General features: G+C 42.3%; 1 protein-coding gene across 6 annotated transcripts in view; it reads right to left on the bottom strand.

Annotated features, from left to right (window-relative positions):
* The window catches only part of LOC126294950 (ankyrin repeat domain-containing protein 39-like), a 172,189-nt gene that overhangs the window by 3,527 nt on the left and 141,407 nt on the right, over positions 1 to 27,255 (bottom strand). For 4 of the 6 annotated variants that reach the window (XM_049987168.1, XM_049987166.1, XM_049987169.1 and 1 more), the window contains 2 exons: positions 23,842 to 23,991; positions 17,609 to 17,758 (listed from right to left, as the gene is read on the bottom strand). In XM_049987168.1, coding sequence (XP_049843125.1) covers positions 17,609 to 17,758; positions 23,842 to 23,991 — 300 coding nt within the window. The remainder of the gene's footprint in view (positions 1 to 17,608; positions 17,759 to 23,841; positions 23,992 to 27,255) is intronic. The other 2 variants (XM_049987171.1, XM_049987170.1) reach the window with 1 other exon arrangement.

The following is a 27,255-nucleotide window of genomic DNA, read 5'->3' as shown; positions in this document are numbered from 1 at the left end:
ATTGAGAAGGTCCAAAGAAGAGCGGCAGGATTCGTGACTGGTACATTTAGCCACCGCTAGCGCGTTACAAATCTCATAGAAAGTTTGAAGTGAAACACACGACGCCCTGAACGGAAGGGGCTGCTCACTAAATTTCGAAATCCCATCTTCGCCGAGGATGTAGAGCTTATATTATTACTACCAAATTTCAGATCGCTCAATGATCACCATTGAAAGATAAGGGTAATTAGGGCTTGTACAGAGGCGTTCAGACAGTCGTTTATCCCTCGCCCGATCGGCGAGTGGAACAGAGGGGGGGCGGAATATGACTTTGCCGCGAATTGTGCACTCCGCACACACCGCTTTGTGGTTAGCGGAGTATATATATAAATGTAGATGTGGATGTACATTGCAATCCGAAATATTGATCCAAATAAACTCCAGTTTTCTGACACACTGTTGACCTCACAACCCTGATGTATGCCTGCACACCATTTCATTCGCATGTGCCAGCATCACTATAATGTGGCTAAGACGGGCAGCAAAATTTTTTATATGTTAAAGAAAATTAAGAACAAGTAGTTGCTCTCACTCTGCCAAGTAAAATGTTACGGCTGATAAAACCAATTTCCATCAGTCGATGCAGCACTCGCCCTCTTTTTCTACAAACAATAAAATCATAGAGTTCACATACTCAAAATAGACCTTAATACTCTGACAGATGTGTGAGACTCTCCTTGATCTCTCCTATGAGATGAAGAAGTAGCAAATGAAAATTCTGAATTACCATAAAATCGCTAACAGCTAGTTTTGAGCCACGCGGGATTAGCCGAGCGCTCTTAGGCGTTGCAGTCATGGAGTGTGCAGCGAGTCCCAGCAGGGGTTTGAGCCCTCCCTCGGGCATGGGTTTGTGACTTAGCATAATTTAGGTTAAGTAGTGTGTAAGCCTAGGGACTGGTGAGCTTAACAGTTAAGTCCGATAAGATTTCACACACATTTGAACTTTTTTTGTCGTTTTGATGCACACTGTGCTACACAAAGCTTGGACTTTGGCGAGGTACTTCCCTTTGCCAGCTCCTGGTTTGTGCATCAGTTCACACATGCTCACAGTTTGATGAGGAATTCTCGGAATAATGCCACTTAGAGGGGTCAAAGTCATGTCTAGAGATTCAAAGAGTCCAACAAAATGGAAGGGAGTGCACTTGTACACTTTACTACAGATTATCCACATTCAGACATTTGGCTGTCACTACTCCTATTGCAAGAAACCTGATGGAAGCTGATTAGGATTAGGGACATTGTAAGAGTCACCTCACTCCATATTCTTTCTATTAGTGCACAGCCGGCCGCAGTGGTCTCGCGGTTCTAGGCGCGCAGTCCGGAACCGTGCGACTGCTACGGTCGCAGGTTCGAATCCAGCCTCGGGCATGGATGTGTGTGATGTCCTTAGGTTAGTTAGGTTTCAAGTAGTTCTACGTTCTAGGGGACTAATGACCACAGCAGTTCAGTCCCATAGTGCTCAGAGCCATTTGAACCATTTTTATTAGTGCACATTTTATAATCAGATGGTTGCCTCACTATCACTTCCAGTGCAAGAACTTCCCTGCTGCTGTACAACAGATTTTGTGGATGGCAGAGCTACTGCAATCCTGTATTCTCCTAGGGCAGTTATATATGCGCATCTGTGCCTCAGTGTTTTTTGGCCATTTAAACGTGGGAAACACATGTCGTCTTCAGGGGGACGAGATTCTGCGATGTGTAAGTGTTGTTGCTGGTTCCAACAGTGACGTCAACCAGTAAAGGTGCCCTTGAGGTGCACACTGAGGACAACATCCTGCTACATACAAGTCAGCTGTGACGGGACAAGGTGTGTCAGTCGGTCTGGTGAATGGCGTTCATGGCACTGACGTCAGTAGGTATAATGAACGACTTGTCATCCTGACGAAATATTACGCTTCCCACATGGAAATCTATTAGTTTCTCAGGAACTACTCTGCAGTTTTCCTCTACGCAACTTCATTAATGGCAGTGATATACTGCAAAATACTATCTGCCTCTACATGTTACTTGCTACTCTGCCACATTTTGGATTGGTGTATGTGCAATTATTAATAGGACACTGCTTAAACTTATGATTTTGTTAGAAAAATACCACCCAGATTAGGTATGGAAAGAAGTTTGTTATACATAATGTAATTATAACTTTCTGATTCTGGAAAGATTTTTATCATTTGTATTTTTATCTTAGTTTTCACCATTCTCACAAGAAAATGTTACAATAGTAACAGGAATTTTTTCTGCCTCGTGATGACTGGATGTTGTGAGATGTCCTTAGGTTAGTTAGGTTTAAGTAGTTCTAAGTTCTAGGGGAGTGATGACCATAGATCATAAGTCCCATAGTGCTCAGAGCCATTTGAACCATTTTTTGAGTATGATATTGGTTACATCATTCCTTGTAAACACCTAGTATCCATGCAGTACCGTCGAATATAATCTATATTTTGATTTATCTGACCCACATTGATCGAGATGTTTATGCAATGGGGTGCGAGTGGAATAAAATGACATTTGGATGTAGTACCATGGGTGTTTTGTAGTGTTTCCTTGTTTTACATGTTACTGACCACCATTCTTTGACCACCAACATCTGTGACTAGCAACAGTATTTGGGTTCACGATAGAGTTATTATATTACAGGCAGTCTGGGAAATATCCTCATGCCGGCCGCTGTGGCCGAGTGGTTCTTTGCGTTTCAGTCCGGAACTGCGGTGTTGCTATGGTTGTAGGTTCGAATCCTGCCTCGGGCATGGATGTGTGTGATGTTTATAGGTTAGTTAGGCTTAAGTAGTTCTAATCCTAGGGGACTGTTGACCTCAGATGTTAAGTCCCATAGTCCTCAGAGCCGTTTGAGCCAATACCGTCACGTGACACAAACTGAAATACCATTGCCCATGTTCTGTTCCCAAATTTTGTGGACAGTGGAATAATTGCTGCTAAATAATTAATTCTACTGGTGATACATGCGATCATGAAGTATACCAGTTCGACAATATCAGATACTATTGTGTCATAGTCCTTCCTTGTTTCAAGTTTTCTCTTATGTTTATGCTCCCAATAAAGTGAAAGCATGTTTTTCAGTTTGGAAAAGAGTGTAAGTACGAGCACCACTGTCACGAAAGCCAGTGTTAGTCAGGAACTAGGGTATCGTGGGAGAAGACTCATGGAAGTGTGATGGGACCGCTTTTGCTCTCTTTATATGGGAATGATCTGACAGAGTAGCATCCTGCGACTAATTGTTGATGAGGCTGTAGTGTACGGAAAAGTGTACTCGTTTTATGACTGTAGGAGAATACAAGATGAGTTAGAAAGAATATTTGCTTGATGTGATGAATGGCAGCTAGAAAAATACGTGTTAATGAAGTTGAGTAGGAAACAATTCCTCTAATGTATGAATATAAATGAGAATGTTTCTTGACAAAGGAACGTCTACTAAATATCTAGGCATAATGTAGGAAACTGATACGATATGAAATGAGAACGTGAGGACGTTAGTAGGGATGTCGAGTGGTCGACTTCGGTTTATTGACAGTATTACAGGAAACTGTTTCTCACTTATAAAGGTGACCGTGAATAGAACACTAGCTCAACCAGTTCTTGAATACTGCTCGAGTGTTTTGGATGCCCATCAGGTCGTATTAAAGGAAGTCATCCAAGCAATTCATGGCTGTGTTGCTAGATTTGTTAATGGTAGTTTCGATCAACACACTTGTGGAGATGCTTCGAGAACTCATATGGCAATCCCTGAAGCGAAGAAGACACATTTTCCGCGAAATACTAAGGAAATGAAGAGAACCACTCTTTTCACCTGTCTACGTACATATCGGTTCTACTACTGCCAACGTACATATTGCGAAAGAATCACGAAGGAAAGCTAAGAGAAGTTATGTCTCTTATGTATGGATGTGCACCTTTGTTTCTCCCTCGCTCCATTTGCGAGCACACAGGAAATGAAATGACTAATATTACTGGAAGATGGTATCTACCGCTTTGCGCCATATGGTTACTAGTGGAGTATGTATGTAGATGTATATGGATCTAAATGTCCACTATATGATACAAAGCACGCAGACACTCCCAAAAACTTACGTTTTCCATATTAGGAGCATTGTACTGCCACCTGCTGCCAGGTACCCCATATCAGCGACCTCAGTAGTTATTTGACATCATGGGAGAGCAGAATGCGGCGCTCTGCAGAAGTCAAGGTCTTCGAACGTGGTCAGGTGATTTGATGTCATTTGTGTAATACGTTTGTACGCTAGATTTCCACACTTCTGAACAGCCCTAGGTCCACTGTTTCCGATTTGATAGTGACGTGGAAACATGAAGGGACACGTACAGCACAAAATCATACAGGCCTACCTCGTCCTAGCTGTATCAGTATCCACTGCAAGTACTATGACAGTTGCGAGAGGTGAAAGAACTTGGATTTCACGATTGAGAGGCTGCTCATAGGCCACACATCCTGCCACTAAATGCCGAACGTCCCCTCGCTTGGTGCAAGGAGCGTAAGCAAGGACGATTGAACAGTGGAAAACCATTGTATCGAGTGCAGAATCACGGTACAGAATGTGGCGACCCGATGGAGAGTGCCTGGTGAACGTCATCTGCCAGCGTGTGTAGTGCCAACAGTAGAATTGGGAGACAGTGGTGTTTTGGTGAGGTCGTGTTTATCATGGAGGGACTTGCCATCTTGTTGTTTTTGGTGGCACTATCATAGCACAGGCATGTATTGATGATTTAAGCACCTTTTTGCTTTCCACTGTTGAAGAGCAATTCGGGGATGGTAACTGCATCTTTCAACACGATCGACCCCCTGTTCATAATGTCCGGCCTGTGGCAGAGTTGTTACACGACAATAACATCCTTGTAATGGACTGGTCTGCAGAAAGTCCTGACTTCATTCCTATAGAAAACCTTTGAGATAATTTGGAACGCCGACCTTGTGCCAGGCCTCGTCGATCGACATCTCACCAGTGTAGCACTCCGTGAAGAAAGGGCTGCCATCCCGCAAGAAATCTTCCAGCACCTGATTGAACGAGTCCCGTCCGAGAATGGAAGCTGTCTCAAGGTTAAGGGTTGGCCAACGCCATATTGAATTCCAGCATTACCGGTGGAGCACGCCACGAACTTGTAAGTCGTTTTCAGCCAGGTGCCCAGCTACTTTTGATCACATTGTCTAGACACCAACTCATTAGAACTACAGTGGCCATATGTCAGACACGTTGGTGAAATTTGCATATACATTTTGTATCTTGCATCATTCTATGAAGTTATTGAAAAGAAACGTTACTGAACAACATTATGAGTGTAATGGAAGGCGTTATTCAAAAGCAATCACCAGAGGCCAAAGTACAAATATCCCGCTGTCCCATTGTTTCACGAGCCGAATGATTTCCTGATTCTGGACTTCCTCAGGCTGCGACAGGAGCCAGTCATACGCTGTGGCCTTCAACTCATCGTCAGAACTGAAACGCTTTCATATTTTTTTTTATTGGACCAAACACTTGGAAGTCGCAGGGCGACAATGACCGAGGTGTAGCGCAGGTGATTAAGCTGTTGCCACATGACCTTGATGACGTGTGACTTGCGTTACCGAGGCGCTGAATCGCTCCCTCCTACAGCAGCCCAGGCTGTCTGTTCTGGATGGACTTGTGTAGGATATGTAGTGTCTCACAGTAAATGTCACTATTAATGGTGTCCGACGGATTCGGTTAGTACCAGACCACGATCATCGAAAACGACTGTCAACTTCTCCTAGCAATTGACGGCACAGCTTTGAATTCTTTTAAGGGGAGGAGATGACATTACATTCGCACCCCTACAGGTATCACCACGTTTTCCCAAAGTGGCTGATGCATATTTCATCTGGTTTGGTTATAACAACATTTTCTTCTTTTCATTTGAACACTCCTCACACAAATGACAGCTTTTGTGAATTTGTGTGACTGAGTTAAAGACAACTATCTACTAGAAAACCTCTATGAGGGTGTAGATTTGTCTGATGTGATAGAAGAAGAAACAGGGGTCGATTTAAAAGAGATAGGGGATCCAGTATTAGAATCGGAATTTAAAAGAGCTTTGGAGGACTTACGGTCAAATAAGGCAGAAGGGATAGATAACATTCCATCAGAATTTCTAAAACCATTAGAGGAAGTGGCAACAAAACGACTATTCACGTTGGTGTGTAGAATATATGAGTCTGGCGACATACCAATTGACTTTCGGAAAAGCATTATCCACACAATTCCGAAGACGGCGAGAGCTGACAAGTGCGAGAAATATAGCACAATCAGCTTAACAGCTCATGCATCGAAGCTGCTTACAAGATTAATATACAGAAGAATGGAAAAGAAAATTGAGAAAGCGGTAGGTGACGATCAGTTTAGCTTTAGGATAAGTAAAGGCACGAGAGAGGCAATTCTGACGTTATGGCTAATAATGGAAGCAAGGCTAAAGAAAAATCAAGACACGGTCATAGGATTTGTCGACCTGAAAAAAGCGTTCGACAATATAAAATGGTGCAAGCTGTTCGAGATACTGAAAAAAGCAGGGGTAAGCTATAGGGAGAGACGGGTCATATACAATATGTACAACAACCAAGAGGGAATAATAAGAGTGGACGATCAAGAACGAAGTGCTCGTATTAAGAAGGGTGTAAGACAAGGCTGTAGCCTTTCGCCCCTACTCTTCAATCTGTACATCGAGCAAGCAATGATAGAAATAAAAGAAAGGTTCAGGAGTGGAATTAAAATACAAGGTGAAAGGATATCAATGATACGATTCGCTGATGACATTGCTATCCTGAGTGAAAGTGAAGAAGAATTAAATGATCTGCTTAACGGAATGAACAGTCTAATGAGTACACAATATGGTTTGAGAGTAAATCGGAGAAAGACGAAGGTAATGAGAAGTAGTAGAAATGAGAACAGCGAGAAACTTAACATCAGGATTGATGGTCACGAAGTCAATGAAGTTAAGGAATTCTGCTACCTAGGCAGTAAAATAACCAATGACGGACGGAACAAGGAGGACATCAAAAGCAGACTCGCTATGGCAAAAAAGGCATTTCTGGCCAAGAGAAGTCTACTAATATCAAATACCGGCCTTAATTTGAGGAAGAAATTTCTGAGGATGTACGTCTGGAGTACAGCATTGTATCGTAGTGAAACATGTACTGTGGGAAAACCGGAACAGAAGAGAATCGAAGCATTTGAGATGTGGTGCTATAGACGAATGTTGAAAATTAGGTGGACTGATAAGGTAAGGAGTGAGGAGGTTCTACGCAGAATCGGAGAGGAAAGGAATATGTGGAAAATACTGATAAGGAGAAGGGACAGGATGATAGGACATCTGCTAAGACATGAGGGAATGACTTCCATGGTACTAGAGGGAACTGTAGAGGGCAAAAACTGTAGACAGAGACTTGAATACGTCAAGCAAATAATTGAGGACGTAACATGCAAGTGCTACTCTGAGATGAAGAAGTTAGCACAGGAATGGAATTCGTTGCGTGCCGCATCAAACCAGTCAGTAGACCGATGACCAAAAAAAAAAAAAAAATCTACTAGAATGAGACGACATGGCAGTAAACGTGTAGCTCAGAAGAATATGGCTAGCTGAAAAGATTATGGAAGGGCCCTCTTTCTCCACCAGCTGTACAGAGCATGGTGAAGAAGTTTGTATCAACTGGAGAACTGAGCGTCACTCTGGAAAGAGGCCCACACCACCACTGGTGGTTGATGAAATCGCTGGTCCCATGGCAGACAACGCTGCACACATTCCTAATCGTGAGGCAGTGCGTGTCTTGTGTCATGAAACTTGAACATCCAGTGGTCCACTATATGGAAGGTTTTCTGAGCATGAAGTTCCTCTCTATGGTGAACACATCACTGTTTGGTGTGCCTCCACGGCCATGTTCACCATCGGCCCCTTTCTTTTTTGAACAGATTGGCGCTCAAGGACGAAAGACATGCAGTGTCACTGGCCAGCATTCCTGTGATATGCCTCGCCATATCACCTGATCTCACTCCCTGTAATTTCTGGTTGCGTGGCTACCTGAAGGACAGCGTTTACCAGGGGAAAGTTTAGACTTGTGCTGATCTGAAGCCAAGCATTCCAAAAGCCGTAGACACAATATCTATGAACATGCTTCATTTTGCTGTTCACAACGCAGTAGTGTGCTTTCAGACTCTTCTGGGCACTGGTGGGCACCATATTGAGCGCCTTTTGCAGACATAATGGTACCGGTATGTAATGGTATGCTGTACCGTAGCAGCACATTTAATGTGTATTAATTCAGGTGATTTTGCGTTATTTCTCTTCTCCATGCCCCTGAAATTAATGCTACCAAGTTTGGTCCTCGTACGTTCCTTAGTTTTTGTCTATAACGTGTTGAATAGGGAAAGACCAATTACAACCACCCAGTACACAAGGGATGTGGGAGTGCAGGCTGTTGACACATGGTTAATGACATGTGGACCTTTGGGTCTGGCTTAGGTAGCATAATGGCAACCGCTGGCGATAAGCGGGAAATCCGGGTTTGAGTCGCGGTCTGGTACAAATTTTCGTTGTCGTCATTCCATCATACATCTAATGGTTGTCCATAATCACAACTGCAAATATATTTCATGTGTATCAATTACCTGCTATATCTATGACCAAAATGGGATTTAACTAATGTACGACAAACCGTATCAACATCGTTATAATTTATGAGGCGTCTGGAGGCAGTGTTTATGGCAGAATTATCACCACAAATGTCACTTCGACAGAGATGACTGCTCCCAGCAATGTTACGCGCAACTGACGTGGAACTACGTCTCGAAACATAAAAAGGACCCCAGGTGTCTGGCGTGAAAAGGGGACATCAGAAGAAATATCACGAAATCAAATTGGTGATCAACGATAAAGGATATTTTCAGAAAATCAACCAAATTTTAAACGCACGTCTAAGCGACAGAAACGAAAATTAACTATCGAATAATCCCATATCATGTAACTGGTCTAAACATTCGCCATCCCTACTAACGTCCCTATGTTCTCATTTCAGTTCACATCACTTTGCGACATTGTCCCTTGATATTTAATCGACGTTGAATAACATTCTATGGTTTTGAAACGTCAAACCCTAACACCTTTAGCTGTCTAAATTTTCAGTTATTTTATTTGAGCAACCAGTTTCAGCACTACCCTTCCTCAAACAGCATCCCCATTAATACTGTGCTCTTGCATTAACACATAATTTTCTAGCTGCTATTCATCACATCAAATAAAAATTGTTTCTAAGCCATCTTGTATATTCCTACAATTAATATGCGATCACACTTTCCCGCACACTACAGTCTCATCAACACACAGTCGCAGATTGCTGCTGTCAGATCACTTACATATAAAGGATACAAAAGCGGCCCCATCGCACTTCCATGAGGCTCTCCTAACTCGTCTCTGCTGAAAACTAGCGGTCGAGGTCAACACAACTGGTCGGCTCTTTTTACCCTTCTTGTACACAAGAGTCACCCGTGCTTTATTCCAGTCCCTCGTGACTTCTATGCGGAAGAGCGATTGGCGTTAAACGCTAGTTAATTAAAGGGACAATAAAATGAAGTACTCGCTGTAAAATTGCATCCAGACCTGGCCACTTATTTGTTTTCAACTCTTTCAGCTGATTCAGTACGGTGGGGGTGGCAATTGCTACGTCCTCCATACGGGCATCTGAGTGCCTTCAAACGACAACATGTCAATATAATCTTCCTGTGTCGCTGATATCCTGTACGCGAAATTTAAAACTTCGGCTTTCATTTTCCTCTGGTTTATTGGCACATCGTATTTGTCAGTGAGTGACTCGATTGAAACCCGCGATCCATATAATGATTACACTTATTCCCAACTTAAAACATGTTCTGTGTTTGATATTTAGCTAATGCCTGGCTGTGGAGTTTGTTGTGTGCTTCGTACGTCGATGTTATGACATATACATGTATTGCGACTAATTTGGGGGTGTGGACATTGCTGCGCTCTTTTCTGATCACTCTGCAATCCCTCAGCATTTTCCGAGTTTTATTATTCAACCATGGTTGGGCTTTTACATCCATATTGCATTTATAGGCACATTTATGATTTGTACAGAAACCAAATGACAGTTATAAAAGTCTAGGGGCATGAAAGGGAAGCAGTCATTGGTAAGGGAGTGAGACAGGGTTGTAGCCTAACCCCGACGTTATTCAATCTGTATATTGAGCAAGCAGTAAAGGAAACAAAAGAACAATATGAAGTAGGAATTAAAATCCATGAAAATTAAAATAAAAACTTAGAAGTTTGCCGATGACATTGTAATTCCATCAGAGACAGCAAAGGACCGAGGAAGATAAGTTGAACGGAATGGAGTGTCTAGAAAGGAGGATATAAGATGAACATCAATGAAAGCAAAACCAGGATAATGGAAAGTAGTCGGATTAAATCACTGGGTGGTGAGGAAATTAGACTTGGAAATGAGACACTTAAAGTGGTAGATGAGGTTTGCTATTTGGGGAGCAAAATGAATGATGATCGAAGTACAGAAGATATAAAATGTAGACCTGGCATTTACTAGGAAAGGGATTCTGAAGAAGAAAAATTCGTGAACGTCGAGTATAGATTTAAGTGTCAAGATGTCTTTTCTGAAAGTATTTGTGTGGAGTGTAGCAATGTATAGAAGTGGAACATGGACGATAAATAATTTAGACAAGAAGAGAGTAGTAGCTTTCGAAATGTGGTGGTACAGAAGAATGCTGAAGGTTAGATGGGTAGATCATGTGACTAATGCTGAGAAGAGAAGTTTGTGGCACAACTTGACCAGAAGAAGGGATCGGTTGGTAGGACATGTTATGAGGCATCAAGTGATCACCAATTTAGTACTGGCGGGAAGCGTGGAGGGCAAAAATGATAGGGGGAGACCAAGAGATGAATACACTAAGCAGATTCAGAATGATGTAGGTTGCAGTAGTCACTCAGAGATGAAGAAGCTTGCACAGGATAGAGTAGCAAGGAGAGCTGCATCAAAGCAGTCTCAGGACTAAAGACCACAACACCTCCCTTGCACGATTTACAGTCAGTCTATACTTTGCTCTATGATCGCAAGTAACGGTACCTCTAATGATACTGTCCATAACGTCACACCCATCTTTAGTTTCGAGGTCTAAAATTCTTTTTGAGAGCTGCTTTAGCCTACTCTCTACTCGGTATCAGGGACGGCCTCTCCATAGATTTGCACTACCTCCAAGGGATACTGCTGTTTAACTACGATTGATTCTTGAGCTTTCTACACAAGTAAAAAAGTAGTGTGCCATTTATCCTGTCTGTAGCGTCCGCGCACTGAGCATCGAAAACGGTGTTGTAGGACTAAAATATGCTGACAGTGACTTGGGTTGCACTGGGTATGCAAACGTGGAGCCAGACGTTCCAGAGAGGTCGAGTGGGGGGGAGGGGGGGGAGGTGGAGTATGGTGGAAATTCTTGACAACACTGTACTGGACCCTCCTGGTAGTTGAAGGTGAGGCTGGGAGTATGTGAAGCAGCATTCGCTCCCAACATGTGCACGGACATGACCTACTTGTCACACAGCGAGTATTATTGGGTAAGTGGACACAAGCTGCAAAATCACTGGTACTTCAGACATTCATTGCTGTGATCACCATTTGAATCTCATTACGTTTAGAGCCGCTCAAAAAAAAAAAAAAAAAAAAAAAAAAAAAAAAAAAAAAAAAATCTGCTAATATTTTTCATCAGACTCAAGGGACTTCGCAGCTCCTTTCCAATACTTCCACAAAGAACAGCACTTCAGAATTTCGAGAAGGGACAGTAACTCTCGTTGATACAGTTCGAAAATGGCCTGCAGCACTTAGCGCCTACTCATTGGAATTTCCAGTCATGGAGCATATTATCAAGTATGGGAGCATGAAGAAAATGCCAATGGGGAGAAGCTGATGGAAGTGTAGTCCCACAAGCCCGCAGCTTACAAGGAAGTCCTCAAGTGCGAGTTCGCAAATTCAATCTTTAGAGAGGCTCATTTGAAAGTGTTATGTTAACAATAGTTACTGCAAAAATATTTGCTAACAATGCCTCATCATGTGCATCAGGAAGGCGACAGACGTTGACTGAGCAGGCGGTGCTGACACCAACCTTTTATGGGACGTGTCTCTTCCACTTCACAAAATGGAAATCGTCGACATTCAAGGAGTACCAAATGAAAAATGGTGTGCCACAGTGATCACAGAGGTTCACACCATTACGATTTAAGGTGAAGTTACAGACTATGAAGAATGTTCAGCTGCATATCCAGTCTCAAAAAGTCCATATCGAATCATATTGGTGTAACCTGGTGATGAGAACTGATGGGCTATGATGTCATGTGACCGAGAGCGAAACAGTGTGTCTAGGAGCTTATCGTGGAACTGCCTATACTTTAAGGCATAGCTGTAGACAGTGCGATAATGTTTTACAGGCACAGAAAAAACAAACATCCAGAGGGTCTACATGTCCATCTTGCAAAGTCAGACACTTTTCATGGTGGATACTTTGCGCTAAAGCAGTATGATTTTTATACGCAGACCAGGGCTCACACAGAAGCCAGTTATTTTGACCAGTTGGATAATAGCAGTGCTCATACCATAGTGTGTAGTACTCTTACGCCCATTTTCCCTCTCTTGCATGGTGTGACGTAAATGTTCCCTGTTGGCCTTACAATATCATGCGAACGAGAAAGAATCGCAGGTGGCTTAACTCCTCCAACTTGTGACACACTTTCCAGAATATCTACCATCCAAATTAGCAGTCGACATAACTGAATAAGAGTCTGTTAAGGTATTTGATATTGATACAACACCCTTGGTACTTCCTGTATCCAGGATTCCTTTCGTACACATATCCTCTTCAAATCCCGACTGGTCGGAGTTGAAAACGGCTTCCTTGCTGAACGATACGATAAGTTTATATCATCCACAAATTATTGGGCCAATTTCGCAGTTTGCTGTGCATCGTCAAGTTGACACTTTGCATGAAATTTCGTTATCTTATGTCTCTCATTTTGGTAGCACTCTTTAAAATTATGAAACCTCCAGTGCATGAAAAGAACTAATCAGAATGGTGCAAAATGATTACAGGATCACTGAGAAAAGAGAAGTAAATTTATAATAAAGACAGAATAACATTTCGTCACAAGTAACAAAATCCGCATAATTGTCCAAAATTACGTTGTACGTTATATCAGTGTTGATATATGCCACAAGGGGACGTTTAATAATATTCTGTGGTTTTAAAATTTCAAAACAAAACACTTTTAGCTGTCTAAATTTTCAGTTATTTTATTTGAGCAAAAAGTTTCAGCACTACATTGCACCATCTTCAGGATCCCTGACTGACGTGTAGGAAGAATCTCATCTCTGGATCAGTCAATACATAGTCCAGCATTCAGTGACTGGTAACCGATATATATATATATATATATATATATATATATATATATATATATATATATATATATATATATATATATCGTGACCGGGCCAAATATCTCACGAAATAAGCGTCAAACGAAAACCTACAAAGAACAAAACTTGTCTAGCTTGAAGGGGGAAACCAGATGGCGCTATGGTTGGCCCACTAGGTGACGCCGCCGTAGGTCAAACGGATATCAACTGCGTTTTTTAAAATAGGAACCCACATCTGGAACCCACATCTTCTATTACATATTCGTGTAGTACGTAAAGAGATCTGAATATTTTAGTAGCACCACTTTCTTCGCTTTGTGATAGATGGCACTGAAATTATCACAACTGAAAATATGTATGATACCCCCATGAAACTGTTGATTAGAATGCTTTGAACAAAACTGATTTCTGGTAACAACACTTCCCCTTCATGTATATACTTGTCCTTACCCAGTGTCTTCATTTGCGTAAACATTCGATACATATATTGCACAAATCTTCTCCCTCCGCTTTGTGTCCACCTCTTCTTCCCCCATTTCTCCATCCACCCCATGCTTCCACATCAGCTGTCTCTGTCTTTAAATATCCTACTCCCCCTTCCTGCCCATCCCTTATGGCCTGTCTCTTCCACCATGTCTCTCTCCCCTGCCTCTGTCCATTTTTTCCCTCTCTTTCTCTGTCCTCCTACTCCTCCTCCACCACACTTTTTCCTGTCATCTCCTCCCCCTCTGCCTATATCTCCCTCCTCAAATCTCTGACCATCCCCTCCTGCCCCTTCTCTCACTCCATATTCTCCTTCCATTTCTATCTCATCCTCCACAATCCACCAGTCATTCTGCTACCTTTTCCTCTTCCTCATCCCCTTCATTTCCTGCATGTCACTTTTCCCATCGGACTCCTCCTCCCCTAATTTCTGCCCATCTTCCATTCCTCCAACTGTCTCTGTTCCCCTTTTGCCCCTCTCTGTCTCCATACTCCTGATCCTCTTAAGCCATATCTTGGGTGTTATTGGGGGTGTAAGGTTATAAGCCCTGCAGGGTCAATACGCCTGATGTGTGCTGTTTCAGTGCCAAATTAGGTTGGATTGGAAACCGGGTATTGAAGGATATCCTGGACATATATACACATATATGGTCTATGTCCATCTGTATGTTTAACAGAGGATCATGAAAAAAATTGAAGTAAAATATATGTAAGTATATAGTATAGTATGTGTTTGTGTATATATATATATATATATATGTGTGTGTGTGTGTGTGTGTGTGTGTGTGTGTGTGTGATTATGTATGTGTGTTTTGTGCACCCACACATGTGTGTGTGTACGGGTGTGTGTTCTTGCTGTGCTGTGTAAGCAGAATGATATGAAAGTAGTGTGATGTCCAAATCAATGTATTTAGAAAAATTAAAGTTTGGGTTTTGAATGTATCTATGAATAACGTAAGTACATGGCGAAAAACATGAAGACATCCCACTTTGAGGGGAGCAGACGATTGTAGGGACCTATAAAGGCCTTATATACAAATCACAGGACATGGAAGTCCTGTGCAGAAGTACATGGGGGCTCACTTGTGTAAACGTTTAGGATCCCAGAAGCATAGTGAAGACAAGACCCTTGGAGGAAGAGGGACTATGGGCGTGCAATTAGGCAAAATACAAAAAGCATTGAGCATATGAGGAGAGCAGTATGGGCATTATTATTTTTGCTACTGCATCAACAAATGAGCACCCACAACATGTACTGTGGCCATAGGTGAAGCCTCATGGTGTAAGTACACATCAGGAAAGTAAAATGTCCATAAAAACAGCTGGCCAAATGGTGAAATTGATATAATTAAGGCCATATTCAGAGATTTATCACAGCCAAGTTTATTGGAAAAGTGTTTACATGGGGAAACACAAAATCCAAATGAATGTGTAAATAATTTAATTTCGATTAGGATTCCCAAAAGAGTGTTTGTACATATAAAAACATTGCATTTTGGAGTGTATGATGCAGTGGCAACATACAATGAAGGAAACATTATCAGATGGTTCAAATGGCTCTGAGCACTATGGGTCGCGCGGTTCCAGACTGAAGCTCCTATAACCGCTCGGCCACCTTTGCCGGCGAAAATTTATGAAATGTGATGTGATGAAACGTTTAGGTTTCCAACCAGGACACAAAGTCATTTCCACAATGGGCCTAATTGCTGAACAAAGACTAAGAGGTGCAGGAAGAAGAGACAAAAGCCTAATACATGCAGGAAAAGGGAAGAAACAAACACTGAAAAGGAACCTAACACTGGTAATCCATCATATGGGGCACGAATGTATTAAAAAACTTTGGAAGCCATTTTCGTAACTTTAAGATTTTCATCTTTGAAGAACATTTTCTCAAAAACTGCTACAAGCATATCAGTGAAATTTATACAGAATATTTTTTACTTCTTTTCCTTCATTTTTATAACAAATTGTAAAAAAATATTGTATAATTCAAGAATTATAGTACAAAAAGTGTAAAATTTTAGAGACAAAAATAAGCGTCTGTTTAAAAAAATTGTAAAACAAAAAAAAAAATATTTCATAACATAGCATTATAACTTTGTAGAAAAATATTCTCTGAACATGTAGTCCAAATTTTAGAGCAATATGTTTAATTCTTTTAGAAAAAATGTTCCTTCTATTTGCTAAAATTAACATGGAGGATATGGATCGTTCCATCTCCCCATAGGTGTTCTGCATTTTTGTTGATTATCAATAGCATTTTGTTAAATTCTGTTGTCTACCTATGCTGTATGAATCTTTTAAATTGACATTGGACCCGCAGCTCGCTCACATAAGAGGCTGACTATCTTAGGTAATTAATGTACAACATCCTTTAACCGCTGTACAGAAAGGAATATGTTTTCTTAAGCCCACTCACACATTTCTGGGCCTATATTAGTACTATCCAAGTGCCAGTTGTACTGCATTTGAATTCAACATTAACAACAATGGATGTGAAGTTGTGTGACGATCTCATCAATTCACAGTCAAATATCGGTATTTTTTCCTACAGTCAAATATGATGAGTGAAGAAACTGTACTCAGCACACATGGAAACCCCCACAAGTTTCCGGAACTGGGGAAGTGTCCATTGCTGCACACAGCTCTACTCATCAACACATGCAGTGGGTGTGTCTGAATTTCCTAGTAGTAAGGAGGAGACCTCTTAAGAACAACTGCACAGGAGCACACCTACAAAATGGACTCAGTCTGTCATCGAGGCTGATATGTCCATCAAGGCTTTCCAAGCACTACCATCAGAGGTTCTCACGCAAATCTCTCACAGTAGGGTTAACCACTATCCTCTCACAACCCAACTATAGTAGTGTTGCTATTCCCATTATGGTGTGCATGAACTGATTGTAGTGTCTGGGAAACAAAGGTGTAAATTTAAGCGACAGTAGAAATCTGAGTTAGATGTGGCCATGAGGTGAGGTGGCCTGTTTATTAAGATAACTATTTGTGATGGGTAAGAGATCTCAGTGTGCCACAAATTTTCAATGTTCACTACATGTGGAAGTGTCCAAAGAAGTCCTTTAAAGATAAATATACAGTACTGATACGAAATTTGAACAGACACCCTACAATATAACATGTCCTTATTCCCCACTACACAGTCATTTCTGTCGTTTCCTGCTTACTGGTGTATTCCTTCATTATTTCTTTTTGAGGACCAACACAAAAGTAGAATACCATTATTTGTTCCCATAAAGTCAATGTCTCGTGCAGATCCAATGTGTAGAAACCCTGTTCCACACCCATTTTCTACAGAATTAATTTAGAAGACAAAAAAACATAAACTGAAATAGAAACTGCTTCTTTCACACCAGTACATTCATTGTCTATGGAAAAGAACTTTATTTTATAACATCTTCCCATATAACCACAATGAGTGAATCACACTTGTAATCCAAAGAGTATGCTCAGGATGACTTTGACCCACGCCTACTTGAACGTCATAAATCATGAAAAGATCAACTTTTCCTGAGAACTATAACATCTGCTCCACCGAAAAAAATACAGTGAAGTTAGATCTCAATCTTTTACCGTAGTACTTGATTCATGTGTGGTGACAGAACTAACCGCAAGCGAGAGACGTCAGGGTCATCAGGTGGGGGAATCTCGCAGAGGGCCGGGAGCGGCGCAGCGGTGGCAGCAGTCCGGTTCTGCTCGCTGCAGTTGCTGTGTGACTGGTCGGTGGCCGTGGTCTCGCCGTCTGCGGTGGCTGGCGTGCTGCACAGAGAGACATGACGTGGAGATGTGGCAGCATGTTCACACGGAGGCTACAGGGCAGTTTAATACAGATGATACTGGTGAAGGATCTACAACACAACGACAATAACTGCATCATTACCTTCAGTGGCTTAGCACTGAGCTAATCACTTCATTCACAGCTTCTCCTGAGTTCCCCACACCAGTAATTTACATTATGTGATCAGAAGTATCCGGACACCTGACTGAAAATGACTTACTAATTTGTGGCGCCCTCTATCATTAATGCTGAAAGTCAGTATGGTGTTTGCCCACCCTCAGCCTTGATGACAGCTTCCACTCTCGCAGGCACACGCTCTGTCATCTGCTGGAAGGTTTCTTGGGGAATGGCAGCCCATTCTTCACTGACTGCTGCACTGAGGAGAGGTATCGATGTCGGTCGGTGAGGCCTGGCACGAAGTCGGCGTTCCAAAACGTCCCAAAAGTGTTCTATAGGATTCAGGTCAGTACTTTGTGCAGGCCAGTCCATGACAGAGATGTTATTGTCGTGTAACAACTCCGCCACAGGCCGTATATTATGAACAGGTGTTCGATCGTGTTAAAAGATGCAATTGCAATCTCTGAGTCGCTCTTCAACAGTGTGAAGCGAGAAGGTGATAAATACATCAATGTAGGCCTATGCTTTGATAGTGCCGCGCAAAACAAGGCGTGCAAGCCCCCTCCAAGAAAAATACAAACACTGCATAAAAGCATTGATTCGGAATTTTACTTTCGGCACTATAAACTCTGGCAGATGAAGTTCACCGAGCATTCGCCATGCCCACACCCAGGCATCTGATCTCCACATTGTGTACCGTGATTTTTGTAACTCCACACAACGTTTTTCCGCTGTTCAATCGTCCACTGTTTACGCTCCTTACACCAAGGTGCTTGACATATACTGGCGTAATGTGAGACTTATGGATAGCCGCTCGACCATGAAATCCAAGTTTTCTCACTATCATAATACTTGCAGTGGATTCTGATGCAGTCTGGAATTACTGTGTGATGGTCTGGATAGATGTCTACTTGTTACACATTACGACCCTCTTCAACTGTCGGCGGTCTCTGTCAGTCAGCCAACGAGATCGGCCTGTACACTTTTGTGCTGTACATGTCCCTTCACGTTTCCACTTCACTATCACATCGGAAACAGTAGACCTACGGATGTTGACAAGTGTGGAAATCTCGCGTACAGACGTATGACATTTGTGACACCCAGTCACCTGACCATTTTCGAATTCTGTGAGTTCCACAGAGCGACCTATTCTCCTCTCTGACGATGTCTAATTACCACTGAGGTCGCTGATATGGAGTACCTGGCTGTAGGTGGCAGTGAAATGCATATAATATGAAAAACGTATGTTTTTGGCGATATCCGGATACGTTTGATCACATAGTGTAGCATATGATGGAACAGATTGTACGAAACTAAACAGAAATGAAGATAACGTTCAAGACCACAATTACACTGAAAGATACAACTATTTGAAACCGTACTCACTGAACACCTAACACCAACAGATATACAGAAATTAGAGCGATAGAAACCTTTAAATGTACTGAATGTGGTACTATTTTCATCAGATGATGGTTTTAGCTTGTGTGTCATCGATGGGTCTGTAGGACACACAGATGGTCAGATCTTAGTTGCTACATATTACTTTGTGTTATTCCATGCCTGGTATCTAAAGGAAACAAAAAAATAAATCTTAAGTATGAAGAAACTAAAAATAAAAACAGAAAAGGACATATTCTGCCAGGCACTTAGAAAGACGACGTCGGTCTTTATCCAATGATGGTATGTGCCAAAGGTGGATATTGAATGTACTGTTAATGGTTTCAGTGTCTTCAGACGGTACATAGCTTGGTGGCGTAGCTAATAGTTTGCCATCTGAGTGAACCCTAGAACAATGAATGCTCACAGCCAGAAGGCTCAGAGTGGTGAAACGTTTTAAGCATGATTAAATCTTCTTGGGTTGACAGCCGAGTCAATGCGTTGTTCTCCAGCAAAGTTTCAGGCGAAGATGGCAAGTAAGAAACTTGCTGAAACGTTGCTGGAGAACAACGCATTGACTCGGCTGTCAACCCGAGAAGATTTTATCGCCGAGAAAGCCTGCATTCTCGTTTTAAGCAAGCAGGCAACCATGCCACAGAGACACACTTGTTCTCTCTGCAGCTAACTGAGCGAATTTGGAAGGGGTCAAATTGTGGGCTTTGAGTGACGGGATTGTCCTTTCAGAGAACTGTCACATAAGTTGGCCATATGGTATCAATTGTATACGATGCAGATATCAGAAGTCAGCTGAATATTCTGACACTCATAGATGAAGTCTTGGAAGGCCATGTGGCACAGACACCCGTCTGGCTTATAGTAAGGGCAGCAGTGGCGGATCATACAGCTAACACACTACAGATAAGAGATCTTGTCAGGCTAAATGTGTTGTGAACTGGTTATTCGCAGTGGGACTGCCGACATGCATAACTCTCGTCCATCTTTCATTTGTGAACACCATTGACATGGCCGGCCGCGGTGGTCTCACGGTTCTAGGCGCTCAGTCCGGAGCCGCGCGACTGCTACAGTCGCAGGTTCGAATCTTGCCTCGGGCATGGATGTGTGTGATGTCCTTAGGTTAGTTAGGTTTAATTAGTTCTAAGTTCTAGGTGACTGATGACCTCAGATGTTAAGTTCTTTAGTGCTCGGAGCCATTTGAACCATTTGAACTACCATTGACATGCATGACTCGACTGGTGCTGTCGAAGGATCATTTGGAACATGGAATGGCGCGCTGTGGTCTCCAGCGATGAAAGTGGATTCTGGCTGCACGCAAGTGATGGTTGTTAGTGCATATTATGTAGATCTTGTGAGTGTTACGTTGTAGAGTGAATTCGACCAAGACACTCTCGTCCTACTCCAGATGTTATGGTCTAGGTTGAGACAAGCTGCAAATCTCGTTCACCATAGGCGATTCTGAAAAGGGCGCTACTCAGCACTCAGTATTAGCAGAATGTTGTTAGACCTTTTCTTTTTATATTCTTGCATCAGGAATGTGTCATTTCAACAGGACAATGCACACCATCAAGCTGCCTGTGAATCTCAACGTGCTCAGTTTTGTGTTCTGCCCGCTCATTAAATATAGGGTGGCTAGGAAAGCTGCTTCCTCGGATCGCTAGACAATAACTGAAGGAAATCGTATTAAGGGAATTCATTATAAAACTTGCGAGATATTGACGTCTCACAAGCAAGGGGCGAAAGACGAACATAAGCAAACTCTTCAGTATACACAGTTCGCAATACAAGTGAACAAATACAGTTCTTAAGTCACTGCTGTAGCGTTCGTACGTCGGCTCGATTTCAACTCGGTCTGCGGCCAGGCGGAGCGGCTCGTGTATTCTCCTCGTGTAGAGGGCGCCCGTGTATCAGTGCCGTACGTCCGTCAACGTGCTATTGGCTCACGCCGCCTCACAGCCCTCTCTGCCGTAACGTTCCTGGCCGACGTGCCGGCGCTTCATATTACGCTAAAACGCTCTTTAAGACACGGAGCAACTTCCCTGCCAACATTGTAACCAGACAAATATCCTATTGAGCAAGTGTGGGATATGATGGGACACGAAATGAATTATGAGACTCGTCAACTAACAACTGTTACAGGACTACACGAACAGGTCGAGCTGGAGAGGCGTAACATATCGCAGGACAGTATTCGCCATCTGTTCGATTAACTGGACGTCAGCACCTACATTGCTGTAGAAATGTGGGTGTTTCACTGTGGTCGATACCTGGTACCACAGAAATATCTGTGTTATTGATCTTTACATCTAATCATTTCATATACTCCATATGCACTGTTGCAACAATAAAGCTTGAGCGAATTGGAAACTTCTTAAATGGTGCACAATTTTTTCCAGTATTATAACAGTGATGTATTATGAGAGGACGTTAGCAGATATGACGTCATTTTTTGGGACTACTGGTTGCGTAGAATGTGGTGAAGGACATCCGAGTGCTCTGAGGACATAGGGACTGTGGCTAACTGGGCCACTTAAAAGTGACAACTGCATATCACATTACATCTTTATCATAGTACTTTAATACCACATAACAAAGTGGGTAGGCAGCAAATAAACAGGATCCCTTCAAATCATGACGCACAGATTTCGTATAATATAAAACAAACAAGGCAATAATTTGTAAATAGTAAAACGCAGTTACTCAATTTTGAAGGAAAGGTATGACATTGAGTGTCGAAACTGAACGCTATTCACTCTACGAATCCAAAGAGCGATGTAGAAAAAAAAAAGAGTAAGTAAATTGTTACCAGGCTCCTATTTCATAATTCGTAATGCTCTGTCAGACAAAATGTGACTTCCTTCGAGCATAAAACTCAGTCATCAGTTGCAAATATATTTTATGGTGGTTTACAGGTTTCGATAAATTAATTTGTCATCTTTAGAAGCGTACAAAATTATGGATACCTTAAATCTTTAGAACTTGGCTATACATTTATGTGAAGCATAAATGTGTTTAAAATAATCACACACAATATGCACATTTCTAGACTTACCACTGCAGTATGCTTCTATGAAGGAGATATTGACATCTGCTAAACAGATATTAAGTAAGTTTCTGTGATATTAAAGTTTTAAACATTTCTGCGTGGTCAGCGACCGCTTTCAAAGTACAATTAAAGCAATAAAACCCGTCGGTCGCAAATATTAAGTCTTTAGACCTAGTTCCGGCACTACTAAGAGTGCCTTCATCAGAAGTAAAACATTCGAACTAGCCTATATCATAAGTACAAAAATTATGGGAAAATCTTTTTTGTATAAATGTAAGTACTGACTAACAGTACAAGAAAGAAACAGTACTTACATATCATGTATAAAATTAATATGAAGCTATAAAGCTTTGGTCACTAAATTTTTGAAGTAGTATTTTTCTGTAATATACTTTTTATGCTTATCATAAATGTAGAGTCAAGGTCTAACGATTTATAATATCACTAATTTTGTAGTCTTCTGAAAATAAAAAATTTATTTGTCTAAACTGGTAAACTATAATAAATCTTATTTGCAACTGATGGCTGAATTTTATCCTGAAAAAATAATACTAAACAATCACAAATAAATTAAAAATAAAAGTGATGCATCAAGAAGTACTTGGTGCGATGTCAATATAACATATACACACCATCAACAGGTATGTAAATAATCATGTGAGTGGCAGACGGCTGGGAGAGTGTAGTACTGTTGTTAAATTTTTAGCATTGTTTCCAGGCCTGATAAGGTAGAAAACTGGCATAAACAGCGCCCTCTGTTGACCGAACTCTGAATGAGATGGTGATGTCGACTATTTACGTGGAACAACATTATCAGCAAATGAGGTGTTTTAAAGAATCTTTATTGCGAGTCTTCACTTGCCTGGTTGCTCGAATCCTACAATATCCAGCTATTGGGCCATTAGAATGCGATGGAGCCCGGTGTTAAACTGCATGGGGGCGTGAGGGCAGGCATTGCCGTCATCATGGATCAGATCGATCGTGTCAGACAACAAGGACGTAGCATCGCTGAATGAACGCAGTGTTAATCTGCTAGGATGTTTCATATCAGAGTGCAATCCAATGGAGAGCGAAAATTTTATTAACATCTCCCAGGCTACGGCTAAGCCATGCCATGCTTTCTTCCAGGAGTGCTAGCTGGTCTTGCAAGTTATGCTGGAGAGCGTCTATCAACTTTGTGAGGCAGGAGACGAGGTACTGGTGGAAGTAAAGGTATGAAGAAGGGGTTGTGAGTCGTGCTCAGGTTGCTCAGACCATAGAGCTCTTGCCAGCGAAAGGCACAGTTTCCGAGATCGAGTCTCGACCTGGCACACAGTTTCAATCTGCCAGGAAATTTCAACACCCACATTTCACTGAATCTAATGAAATATCCGTGTTCATGACTGGTCATAAACCACATGCTGAATCAAGAGAAAATGGAGAATCAAAGGTATGACACTCAAACTTGAAACTGGACAAGTTCCACTGTGAAGGTGTAAAACGTGCACGTATAGAGACAGAACTCACTGCAGGCGAGAGACAGTGGAGTCACCAGCTGCAGGGGTGGTGCGGGCGGTTGTCGTCGGCGCAGTTGCGGCAGGAGTCCTGCTGTGGTCGCCGTGGCCGATGTTCGGCAGAGTGCTGGCTGACAGTCTGCTCTCTGGAGTGGCTGGAACACTGTACAGAGATAAGCAGGTGTGGAGGTGTACTCACGTGGAGGACAGGTAGCAGCCGCCCAAAGACAGTGCTGCTGAGGGCTTGTCCAAACACAAAAAAAATGCAACACATGGTGTGAACGACAATGGTCGCTGCACTAAGATGAATGACTTACCATAGAAAGTACAAGAAAATAATCATATGGTATTGTTGGCTGGGAGGCCCCATCTGGTGAAGTTCAGCCGCCGAGTGCAAGTCTTATTTCAGTCGACGCCACATTGGGCGACTTGCGTGCTGGTGATGAGGGTGAAATGATGATGAGGACAACACAACATCCTGTCCACGAGTGGGGAAAATAACCAACCCAGCCAGGAATTGATCCTGAGCCCACTGCATTGTAGGCATGCACTATGTGTACCACTGAGCTAAGCAGTTGGACACCACTGAGGTAATCAGTTCACACATTTTTCCTCCTGACTTTCCCATACCACCAGCTTGGCGTATTAGACCACAGTGTGTACGAAATAAACCACAGATAAACGGTATTCGCAAAGGTCTATACTTATGCTGCACTGATATAGCAACTAGTGGGCAGCAAAGTTTGGATGCATATCTACATTACGAGCAATATTACAATGGCTGTAGTCTTTAAATACACTTCATGTGATACTATCAAACAATGGAAAATGTAGGATGGAATGTAACACTTTCATGAGATGGAAAGTAGCTACTCACCATACAGCAGAGAAGTTGAGTCACAGATACACTCTACAAAGAGACTCTCGCAATTAAAGCTTTCGGCCATTGGCTTTCGTCAACAACAGACACACATACACATTCACACAGAATCACGCGAACGCAACTCACAAACATGACTGCAGCCTCAGGCAGTCTCCCTGCCCCTGGCTTCCCCCTTTCCCCCACCCAGTCTCCACTCCCATCATGCACTGGTGCTGCTGCTCCCAATGTGGCCTTAGATGCGTGAGACTGCGGTCGTGTTTGTGAGTTGCGTTTGCGTGACTGTGTGTGTATGCGTATGTGTATCTATTGTTGACGAAAGCCAATGGCCAAAAGCCTTAACTTTGAGAGTCTTTTTGTAGTGTGTATCTGTGACTCAGCATCGCTGCTACTTTCCTTCTCATGATATTGTTAATGTGATATTGTGATCATCAGATGGTCTATGTCGGTTCTGCGTTAGACACCTGGCTGTTAGAGACACGGATGTTAAACAAGGCAGATAACTTCTTGTATGAAGCTATTCTTATGAAAAAGAAAGAAACAGATTTAATTTACGCTCCCCAACAAGAACTCTCACTAAGCAGGTGAACATTGAGCTTCAAATGACTGTTAATTCGAATGAGTATTTGAGGAACTTCAGTAAGGTAAGCTGAGACTGTGTATGCCTAGTAACTCACAAGAGGGTGTACTCTGCTGAAATTAAAAATTCTGTTTCATTAGTATATTCAGTGTATTCTCACTATCAGACAGTTATTGAGGGATTTCCTGGAGAAGGAAGGAGTCAATATGGTAGAAATTAATGAGAAAGAGGTTATGCAATACAGCTATCAAAGCACATTTCAGTAAGGACACATGAAACAACGGTTGTACATAATAAATCCTTAAAGAAATCTGTGAATTTTGGCAATGGAGATAGACGCTAATGTCTGGGATGTGAGGTATAATTACTGAAGAAAGTGTGTGTGTGTGTGTGTGTGTGTGTATGTGTGTGTGTGTGTTTCATTACTTAATGTAGTGAAATGTCGTGTGGCTTGGGCCTCCCAATTGTGGACCAGTCGCTTGGTGTAAGTCTTCTTAGTTGACCCCACTTCGGCGACTTGAGCGTCGATGGGGATCAGATGATGGTATTGATGATAAAGATAACACAATATACAGTCCTTCATCGGAGGAAATCTCCGACGAAGCCAGGAATCGAACCCAGGCCCCTTAGTATGTCATTCTGACGCGCTGACACCTCAGCTATTGAGGCGGACACATAATGTAAGTCTTCTTAGTTGACCCCACTTCGGCGACTTGATCGTCGATGGGGATCAGATGATGGTATTGATGATAAAGATAACACAATATACAGTCCTTCATCGGAGGAAATCTCCGACGAAGCCAGGAATCGAACCCAGGCCCCTTAGTATGTCATTCTGACGCGCTGACACCTCAGCTATTGAGGCGGACACATAATGTAAAAAAATTGGGCTATGAATTTACGATTGACACGAAGTGGAGGATATGATAATCGAACGTTATACGAGACATTGATGTTATGATAAGCAGATAGACTCCTACCGTGCAATAGTGTGTGAAGCCTGAGGCTGAAGCGAAGTTGATGGTTAGGAATACCAACACGGATTCTATTTAATTTGTTAAGTACATCTCTGACCAACACTTGTGAATAATGCAAGTATACGAGGTGCATTCAAGTTCTAAGGCCTCCGATTTTTTTTCTCCGGACTGGAAAGAGATAGAAACATGGGCATTGTTTTAAAGTGAGGCCGCGTTCATTGTCAATACGCCCCAGAGATGGCAGCACCGCACGGCAGATGGAATTTTACCGCCAGCGGCGAGAATGAGAACTGTTTTAAATACTTAAAATGGCGACGTTTTCCTTACTTGAACAGCGTGCAATCATTTTCCTGGGCAGCTCCTCTGAAGGCAAAGACAGGGAGTAACATGGTGCAGGCGTTTGAACAGTTGCTTCAAAACTGTAGGAATTGGTGTCCAGACAAACTGCAGAAGGATCACACAGGTGAATATTACAATAAGGACATCAAGCTAGTAATGGAGCGGTAAGGGATAAACCACTATTCAGCATTCTCCCACATGAAACCGAGTATTGGAGAACGTATGAGCAGAACCAAGGGCCCTGCCTCAGTGGCAACTCCAGTTCCCATAAGGTCAACCAAGTTACATGCTGTAAGGTTGGGCTATCTCTTGGATAGGTGACCATCCGATGTGCTGAGCAGCTACTTGACTGTGGAGCCCCTTGACTGAGAAGTAGCTGCTCCGGTCTCATAGCCTGATAATGGCTGGGAGAGTTGGGTGCTGACCACATGCCCATCTGTATCCATATCCAGTGACACCTGTGGTCTGAGGGTGACACGGTGGTCAGTCGGTATTATTGGGCCTTTATGGGCTGTTTGGGAGGAATTAACCATTAACAACCATATATGGATGGCTTGCACACATGTCGAGACATTCTCCAACAAATTATCGGAGTGTATAATCCAACTGAAGACAGCTGTCGATGCACGTGACAATGGACTTCTGTATACA

This window comes from Schistocerca gregaria, chromosome 11 (genome assembly GCF_023897955.1).
Source record: "Schistocerca gregaria isolate iqSchGreg1 chromosome 11, iqSchGreg1.2, whole genome shotgun sequence".
In the NCBI taxonomy this organism is placed as follows: Eukaryota; Metazoa; Arthropoda; class Insecta; order Orthoptera; family Acrididae; genus Schistocerca; species Schistocerca gregaria.
The sequence above is the reverse complement of the archived record's forward strand: the minus strand, read 5'-3'. Positions and strand labels throughout refer to the sequence as shown.